General features: G+C 33.2%; 3 protein-coding genes across 4 annotated transcripts in view; 1 reads left to right on the top strand and 2 right to left on the bottom strand.

The window, feature by feature from the left end:
• Nucleotides 1–208: 208 nt before the first annotated feature.
• On the bottom strand, nt 209–2,874 carry LOC106110756. 2 transcript variants are annotated; one of them, XM_013292654.1, is made up of 6 exons: nt 2,785–2,871; nt 2,585–2,672; nt 1,785–2,144; nt 1,418–1,655; nt 718–981; nt 209–323 (listed from the first exon to the last, which is right to left on the bottom strand). In XM_013292654.1, the coding sequence occupies exons 2-6, from the start codon at nt 2,609–2,611 to the stop codon at nt 262–264; spliced, it is 951 nt and encodes a 316-aa protein (XP_013148108.1). In that variant the 5' UTR covers nt 2,612–2,672; nt 2,785–2,871; the 3' UTR covers nt 209–261. The 2 variants fall into 2 exon arrangements, with proteins under 2 accessions (XP_013148108.1, XP_013148109.1); XM_013292655.1 differs by having other exon boundaries at nt 209–320; nt 2,585–2,874.
• Nucleotides 2,875–3,134: 260 nt separating this feature from the next.
• LOC106110926 (centrin-3-like) lies at nt 3,135–4,487 on the bottom strand. Its single transcript, XM_013292884.1, has 4 exons — nt 4,177–4,487; nt 3,924–4,092; nt 3,505–3,702; nt 3,135–3,271 (listed from the first exon to the last, which is right to left on the bottom strand). Exons 1-4 carry the CDS (start codon nt 4,359–4,361, stop codon nt 3,167–3,169), a joined length of 657 nt encoding a protein of 218 aa, XP_013148338.1. The 5' UTR covers nt 4,362–4,487; the 3' UTR covers nt 3,135–3,166.
• Nucleotides 4,488–5,153: 666 nt separating this feature from the next.
• The window catches only part of LOC106110734 (FAS-associated factor 2), a 5,398-nt gene continuing 968 nt past the window's right edge, over nt 5,154–9,583 (top strand). Inside the window, exons 1-6 of the mRNA XM_013292631.1 lie at nt 5,154–5,480; nt 5,982–6,231; nt 6,884–7,067; nt 7,686–7,955; nt 8,576–8,750; nt 9,555–9,581. Of these exons, the coding sequence (XP_013148085.1) occupies nt 5,346–5,480; nt 5,982–6,231; nt 6,884–7,067; nt 7,686–7,955; nt 8,576–8,750; nt 9,555–9,581 (1,041 nt within the window). The 5' untranslated portion in view covers nt 5,154–5,345. The remainder of the gene's footprint in view (nt 5,481–5,981; nt 6,232–6,883; nt 7,068–7,685; nt 7,956–8,575; nt 8,751–9,554; nt 9,582–9,583) is intronic.

The raw sequence follows: 9,583 nt of genomic DNA, 5'->3' as shown, positions 1-9,583 counted from the left end.
TCTACATCTGTGTCATATTTCATCAAGATCTGTTCAGTTTAGGTTAAAAACCCTAAAATCCAACCAAACGTTTGTATTTATTATATCAGTAAGATAAAATCAGATAGAAAAGTCAGTCATAATCTCATTGTACAAGCTTAAATTAAGAATTTGTTTTACTTCTATAGGGATAAATGTTTAAAACATTATTTTAAATGAAACACTAGAATTTAATATAATCATACTTTATTTTACAACTTATGTACATAATTATCACATTTTTTAAAAAGTCTCATCTGAAAATATGCTATCTAAGTCATCATAATCATTTCCATGGTTTTCTTCTGAAACAAACATTGTAAATTAAAATGAGGGCTAATTTAACAAGTACCTATGGCCTAAAATTTAGGGGAGAGGTATACCATTCTTATGGTCATGGGTTCGAATCCCAGCACTCAATTTTGTGAACCATATTGAATATGGAATGTTTAGAAGAAATATTTGGAAACTAGATAGACATACTGCTCTCCATGTGGAATAAAAAAGAATTAGTAGCCTCTGTGTTCTTTGATAATATGAATTATGAAAAATTACAGCAAGATCTGTTGAGCCATTTCTGACATATAAATATCAAATAACAAATTTTCACATTAACATTAGCAAGTAAGATTTACATAAATTAAGTAATATTTTAATTAACTATCAACACAGCAATTTAAAACGAAAAGTGTAACAAACCTGAGATTTGTTTCTCCATTTTAATAATTGTGCAGTCTTCATTTACTTTTTTTTGATAACCATCAGGCATAGTTTCTTCCTTATTGAGTATAGAACTATATATAGCTAATATATTGCTCATAGTTATATTTAAGTAATGTTTTTTGAATGCGCCGCCTGTTGTTAATATTGTAGTCTTAGATAACACAAGAGCTGAATGCCCTGGCACAATGTATGATGAAAAACATGACCAAGCATCTCTATGTAGTGTACATTTTATATTTCCTGAAAGATAATAAATTACACAGTGTAAGAACCTATTAATATGAAGAGAAGCTGTTGCCTGTGACTCCCTCTCAGTGAGGAATTTAAAAAAAACATAATTAGTTGCATAGGCATACATCTAGACTATGTTCTACATCTGTGTCATATATCAGCAAGATCTGTGTTAAAGATACATAGTAACAAACATCCTTCCAAACTTTAGCATTTATATTATTAGTAATTTATTGTAGTCTTGATAAACAACTAGCTAAAAATATTTTATTATTATGATTAAAACACAAATAAAAATCTGTTTTTAATGTCTTTATACGAATTAGTACATATTTCATAATTTAAAACACCAGAATAATGCTAGTATTATTTTTTAAATAATAAAATGACTTCATAGAAACTCAGCGGCATTAAATATGTTTAGATAAATTTGCTTATAACATACCAGTTAAATCTCTGAGAGTAATTAAAGGGTCCATAGCAGATCTATCAACACATTCTACAAATGCTGTAATTGTTTGTGCTTTCCTTCTTCTAATGTTTCCATTGAGTGCAAACTGTTTTATTGTTTTTATTGTTTCAACAGCATTTAATTTCCATTCATTCACATCTTTTAACATTTTTTTCCAAAGTGCTGAATCAAATAGGTCCCCGTGTAGAGGATATTGTGAAAAATCTATATCCTGTAAATTCAAGTTTACATTTAAAAAATGCAAACAAACAATTTTGCCCTATAATATTGGACTTTTGATACAATATTGTTAATTTACACTAGCAAATTTATCAGTACTTTAATAGTATTTTACACTAACCTGAGACAGCAACTCAATGTGATCAATATTATTATCCTTATATTGTTCAAAACTACCAGACAATAATCCCGCAGGACCTGGGAACTTTCTTTTACAGTTAGAGTCAAAATGTGAATTAATAATTTTCCTTTTGCAGTGCTTTGGTGATAGTAAATTATTTTTTTGCACAAGATTAACTTCAGATTCTGTTTCCTTGTTATTTATGTTTATATTATCATGATTTGAACCCGGTATTGCATTGTTTTTGCTAATTATTTTAGAGGGACTATTTTGTAGTACATTAACATTATTCTGAACGCTATGACAGTTGGTTGTGCTTGTTCTGAGAGGTACGTCCGGAATATCTAATTGAGATAAAACCTGTAAATTCAAGCAGTTAAAATAAGAACTTTGTTAAAATTAAATACATATAGTACTGGTTGCACATTAAAAAAGCAATAACTTTTAACACTATATTAATGTAGCTAATGGTCAAAAATTGCATGCACGAGGCTTAGGTGATGTTATTAAAGATGAGAATGTGCAGTTTGGCGTGAAAGAGGTAAAGTATGTTCCAGGTTTATCAGCTAATTTGTTGAGTGTGGATACACTGGTGAGTAGAAACTATACAGTTGTATTGATATTAATTTATATGAGAATAAATAACAATCTTTATTTATTTAATCATTTTTGTGTGCTGGCTAAACCAAATTCCTATCACACTATATGTCCACATTAAGTTTCATTGTATTTATCCGTTCGTGAAATTACAAAGGAGTTGTCTTTCACTATACTTATTAACAACATATAACGATACATACCTGATCAAAATCATCAGATTCAAACATAGTACTGTTTATACGTAAATTGCTACTGAATTATTTAATGTAATTAAAAGGAAATATTAATCTGCAATAGACATTTTTTTACTTAAAATAAAATATATGTTGAAACAGATACGGCACAATTGTACGCGAAATTAAAGGCCTTACTTTAATGAATAGAATAAAAAAGTAAGCACCAAAATTAAGGTATAATTTCAAGGGAGGACTATAAATAGAATAAAACTGTTAATTGATATATTTTTAGTTTTGCATATTATTTTCGCTTTGTTTATGAAATTAAATTTGAATCTTCTTGTTTCTGTCAGATGTCAGTTTGACATTTCATTTCATGTCATTTTCTTTTCAAAAAGTATTGGACAACACCCAAGATGTCTCAAAAATGAAAAGCAAATGAAAAACCGGTAAATCCATATACCATAAAATGGTGTGTTATTAGACTTTAAACTTTTATTTTAACATGTGTAACCTACTTGATAAACAGCGATAGGCTTTTTTTAGATTATTTTAACTAAAATGATAACACTTCTTTCGGTTGATTAATGGATTTATTTATTACATTCATTTTTCCTTCTTCTTTTTAGTGTGTACTGGCGCTGGATTCTCTAAATCTGTCGATTCTATTTGAGAAGGATCTTCTTCTGGGTTTTCAAACAAATACTCTGCCTAAAATTACAAAACAGAACAGTATTTTTCGAAAAGTTATAATCAAAATTTTAGAAACTGATATTTTTAAAGGAAACTGTAATGTTTTTCATTGTGTAGGAATTACGATTTCGAAAACATTCTATTTTTTATGTGGGAAATGGGATAAAAAATACACTTGCATATAAGTCTGTCACATAGTGGTTAAACAGGCAGGACTGAGTTTTCTTATTTGAAGATAAGTGAGACGATACCTTTATGCCATATAATTCGGGTGCAAGACTGAACAAAGATTCCACAAAATCTTCATAATAAACGTTTCCATCTCCTCTTACATTTGCGTCACGCAAAAGTTCTAATGTTTCATCTTCATCAAAGGGTTCACTGCCATATTTAGCAATTATTCGAATTTCGTCAATGTCCAAAAAAGTCCGATTCTCGCTATCAAATACCTAAATTAACATGAAAGGAAGCATCTACAATGATGACTTTAAAAAATACGTATTTAGATGCAAGCTTTACCGCAACATTTTAATTATACAGTTTGATATGAAAAACCTTTTTTTTTTGTCCAAATCATATGACATCTGAATACATGATTTGCAAATATTATAACAGTGTATTCATAACATGCTAAGTAAAATGTTGAATTAAATGTACCTCATTCACATACTTTAAATGCCAATTTTAATTCATGTTTTATATTTGCTTCAATGACCCATTTATCTAACATGTACAAAATTTGTTCTTTTGTGAAAACTCGTGAAATTCCTGCATTAAATGTTTCAGCTTCTAAGATGACTTCTCCAAAGGAAGGGTAGTAAAATCCTCTTTTGTGAAATCTGAAATTAATTCCTTCTTATACGAAATTATATATGTTAATAGCAAAAATAGCTTTTGGGTACATTTTAAAATCGCAGTTTTACCTCCTTTCTTCTAAAAACTGCATTAGCTGATCGACATTAACAAACTGCAATGGTTCATCGGTATCCGGAACACTTATTGGCTGTGATTTTTCTTCAAACCACTGTACAATCTCATTTAGATGTTGTTCTGAAAATCGAAGCGTTTTATCTCCCAAGGGATCTACAATAACATCATTTGCCTTCATGTTTCATGTAAAGTTTCACTGTAATATTTAATTTAGAAAAAAGGAAACTGAAATTTAGGTCATGAAATTAAAAGTAAAGAGCTAAAAATTTTTCATGTGACATATTGTACGTCAAAATTTAACAATGTTTTTAAGTCCTTTTGGGTTTAACTAGATATTGAACCAACCTTTGTGCGGAATTGAAATTAACACTATAAAATAGTTAATGTGATACCTAGCTTGGAGTATTGTAGTAACATGTAATTTATTGCGATATTATTGACCTGATTTTTCAATCCCGTAACAGAAAAAATATCTGCCGATACTAAATATATATGTATTAAATTGAGAGGTAACTGAACTTCTAAGTTACAAAATATAATAATATGTAGTCATTTAGTCACCTACTTTAAACTAGACTTTCGGTTAAAAAGTTATGATAAATGAAAAAGAAACGGTAACAAAAAACGATAATCTACATTTGTTTCTATTCTTGATGTTGGTCATTAGTTATCTTTGTCTTTGTCAAATCTTTGTGGTTCGTAGTCATGCGACTGCATCCAAATTTGATGACCTGCAGATCAGCTCACTGTTCGCAATAATGAAACAGATCAGTAAACCTGCTCGCAACAAAATTTTACCAGCCTCGATTTATAATTTGCGTTTTGAGCTGCGAAGTGTGAATCACCAGACAGGTTTCCGGATCACCAAGTAATAGTAGCGTTGAGCTATGAGCTAACAAAATTATCGTTGAGCCGCAGCTCAACGATTCAAGTCCATGTGACGTGAACTTTTGAACCGGTTCGGAGTTGACTTACACACGACTAGCTGGTTCGTTTTCGACTTCTTGTCTGTCTTCGTAGACAATATAATGAGTGGCATTTTATTATTTTTATCATAGTTCTTTAATAAATAGAGTGTTATTTTTATGTTGAAGATTCTATCTATGTAAATTTATCCAAAAAACAACTATATCGCTTAAAGCTATATTTTTTTACCATTGCAATGGATCTGGAAGACAATGCCATGGGTTTAACGCCCGAACAAACTGATAAAATATTACAATTTCAAGATTTAACAGGTATAGAAGATATGTCGATATGTCGAGATGTTTTGCAAAGACACCAATGGGATTTAGAGGTAATTCAATAGTCACATCTATTATCAAATTATGCGTGTATGAAAATAAGGTCAATTCACTTCTATCAAATGTTTCATAGAGAGTTTTTTTAAGGTATCTATGAATTGAAATTCAAAAACAACTGTAGTATCCACACAGTAGTATTGTTTCATTATATCCTTTGTAGCAAAGTTGAGATTATATGCATCTGAAACTTCAGTAACCTAGTTCATTTGAATATGGACTATAGCATAATTACATTTTAGTAAAGACCAATGAGTATTTATGTAGAATGTAATAAATTGTCTTAAAACTGTATTGCTAGACAACCACAGATATTATAATGTTTATTCAACTTCATTAATTTTATCAAAAGTTTGCAAAGCACAATAAAAGATGTAATACTTTTTATGTCAACTGCAACCAGCTTTATTTACATGAAAAAGAAACAGGATTGTGTACATTTTTTTGGTAATCTGATTATAAATCATAGTCTTATGGAACTGTTTCTTTTTATTAAGGTCGCTATTCAAGAACAACTAAATATTAGGGAAGGAAGGCCATCAGTATTTGCCACAGAAGCTAGGGCACCTCCGGTAGTCCATGACCATATAGCGCAGCAGGTGTTCACAGATGAACAGCCGGAAGGACCTGGTGGAGTCCGTGGTTTACTCCGCTATGTTGTAAACTTAGTTGTGTCAATGTGCTATAACACAATAACCTCTGTACTGAATTTATTATTAAGTTTTGTCAGACATGATGAAAGAAGACGTAAGTATCAAATTGTTTGTTTTTAGCAAAGTTTTCTTGTCCCTTAAGTGTGTTTTGTTAAATGTTTTTACTCATTTTATCTATGTAAGTAATGGCAAAGTATTTATGTAATAATTGATGATGCCAGATTATGTCTACAATTTTTCACCAGTCATTCTTCCATAGATAACACGTTAAATTCTAAATAAAGCGATAGTCAGTAAAAAATGCTATTTAGAATGATATAATATCTGTTTAAAAAATGGCCAGAAATCTTTATTCAAATACTTTTTTATACTCATTATCCAACTTATTGGAACCAGGTTTAGAACATTTTATAAACTTACTATTTTTGCTGAATTTTTACAGACAGTCAACTGTCTATAGCTAGCCCTACTTGGGAAGGATAAGTGACAAAGTTTACATGGATGTTTGTTAGAGTTTGTAGCTTCAAATGCTGAACGGATCTTGATGAAATTTGGCATTGATGTAGAGTGTAGTCTGGAAGAATGCACAGGCTTACTTTTGTTTTTTTAAATTCCACAATGACAGCCGCAGGCGAAAACTATTTTTAAATGAATTAAAAAGTAAATATAGAACTGAAAATTTACAGTAAATAAAATGATTTAATTTGTTTTCAGTAAATATAAATAATTTAAATGTTCTTTTTCAGTTGTAACAGATCCATTAGGTGATGTTATGGAATTCATAAATAATTATACATCTCGGTTTAATGCACATCCAGTGTTCTACCAGGGCACATACGCACAGGCGCTGAATGATGCAAAGAATGAATTGAGATTCCTCATTGTGTATTTACACTCGGAATCTGCTAGTGAAACACAAAACTTTTGCAGGTGAGTAAAATTAAGATTATTGACATATTACTCGACTCAGATTTTTTATATGAGTGCGAATATCTTTGGTTTAACGTGTTTCTACAAATTTTATTAAAATAATCTCTTGAGAAAGATGGAGAAACTGAATTTGTTGGTTAAAAAGATGATTAATTTGTATTTGAGGTGTCATCTTTTTGTTACTATTTTTAATCAAAGAAATGGTTCTTCTAAATGTATATGTACAATCTTAGAAAACCACAGTGTTACACTTACGGAGCGTCTTGTTTCTTGCATAAGACAAGCTCCGTCTCTTACGATTAGGTAGTTTTTTTTCTCTTTCTTTCTAGGTTTTTGATCCGTTCGTCATCTTAATGTATACACAATGTTCAGTAGACTGTAACTTTAATGTGTACCATCGCCAGATTCCTCGCTTTTACTAATCACCCTTAATTTTTGGTGTTTCCAAATAAAATAAATAATCTAATGCCAGGTTCACTCTTGTCCAGCACAACTGACCAGGCATAGATTATATGGACTCACTGGCACCAGTTAGTGTTTACATTACCTCAGTGTGCCAGTCCAGTTATTGAAGTCAACTGTACTGGCTAGGAATACATTTTTTTTTCAATATTGTAGGAGCACGTTAGGGGATCCCGAGGTGATCCAGTACATCAACACGCACGCCCTGTTCTGGGGCTGCTCCGTGGAGAGGTCGGAGGGGTGGCGAGTGGCGCAGTCGGTGGGCGGGCGGCGCTACCCGCTGCTGTGCGTGGTGTGTCTCCGCGAGCACCGCATGACGGTGGTGGCGCGCAGCGAGGGCGCCTGCTCCCCGCTGCAGCTGCTGCAGCGCCTGCGCCGCGTCGTCGCTGATAATGAACCGCATTTAGCTGCAGCGAGGGCTGATAGGTACGTTTATTGTGAATTACTACTGACTGTTAAATATTTATGTTACTTTTAAGTCAAATTTATAGTTTTCTCACGGTTACATGAGTAGATTAAACAGTGGTAGAGCCCGCTGTAACATCTTCACACGAATGGGCCGGCTCGACCGGTGTAATATCACGACCACACAGAAGACAGGCGTCAGGTGTAAGCAATTTCGCGTACAGTCTGATCAGTGTGGTGCCCGAGGCCCAACTTTGGTCCTTTTCCCTTCCTACCCTTTTACTCATAAGAATAGAATGGGAAGGGAACGTGGATTTGTCGGTGGAGACGCATAGGTAAGGGAAATATCTTTATGTGTGTCTCCTCCTCCGTAGATTAAAGGTAGGTGGCGACGCATCCGCTATTGCGAATGTCTATGGGTGGTGGTCGCTTCCCCATTTTGGTGGATTCAGGCCGCTTGCTCGTTTGCGAATTCATGATATATAAAAATATCCATATTCATTATTAATACTTTCTGGTTTATGTCCCCCATCGTCTCGTCGCATCAGTAATCATTCAATTTCAATCTATTGTGCACGGTAGTAACGTAGGGTATAGAAGTGGGTTGTGTGAGTTAGTTGACGTGTACGTATGTGTGGTAGAGTGGAGCGCGAGGTGACGGCGCGGCTGCGCGCGGCGCAGGACGAGGCGTACGCGGAGTCGCTGGCGGCGGACCAGGAGAAGGAGCGGCGCAAGGCGGCGGCGCGCGAGGCGGTGGCGCAGCGCGAGCACGAGGACCTGCAGCGCCGCCAGCAGGAGGAGCGCCACAAGCAACAGGTAACATATCGATGAGTGAAACGCTATTTTTTTAAGCAATATTGCTTGAAATGTTCAGGGGAACCACTTAAAGTTTTCATTTTTAGAAACAAAAAGAAGCAAATCCTGAAAATCATTTTAATTGAAAGACTTTCAGACCGGTTTTAGATTAAAATTACTATAATTCTGCATATTTCATTCAATCAACAGATTATAACTGCTAATTTTTTGGCGCTTCATACAGGGCTGCTTAAAAACGATACCTACAAATTTAAATTATCATTGTACAGTCATACAATACAATAAAATATGTTATTGATTAAAAAACAACTAAAAAACCAAAATTATATACATGAAAACTTCAGGCTAATTTGTTATAAAAATAAAACACCCAAAAAATAGTGAATCGCATTTTTCTCGAAGCTACGATTATAGTTACTATATCTATACTAATATATTAAAGTGTAAACACACACTACATTGTGGCGTAAAATGTCAGCAATCGCAGCATATTTTTGAATCATTAATTCTTTAATAACAATCCCTACACTTGCGCCACGCTTTAGCCTATTACACGCTATTAAACTTATGGGGTAAAATAAATTGGATAAAACCCTAATGCGGGTAAGGGACCATAAACTACAAGTTGCCAACATCAAGGAAATAAGATTGCAATGGTTTGTCATCATATCATATCATTTTGACATTTGCATTTGAGAATTTGACAAATGTAAACAATAAAATAAAGTATCATTTCACGCGAATGAAGCACGCGTAAGCTAGTGGATAGTTAAAATGTGTAATGTGTAATGTGTAATGTTTCAGTTGGTGGAGGCGCGCGCGGCGATGGCGGC

The sequence above is a fragment of the Papilio polytes genome, unplaced genomic scaffold (genome assembly GCF_000836215.1).
Source record: "Papilio polytes unplaced genomic scaffold, Ppol_1.0 DF824191.1, whole genome shotgun sequence".
Classification (NCBI taxonomy): domain Eukaryota; kingdom Metazoa; phylum Arthropoda; class Insecta; order Lepidoptera; family Papilionidae; genus Papilio; species Papilio polytes.
Note: the sequence above shows the minus strand (reverse complement) of the source record. Positions and strands in the feature narration are given on the sequence as shown.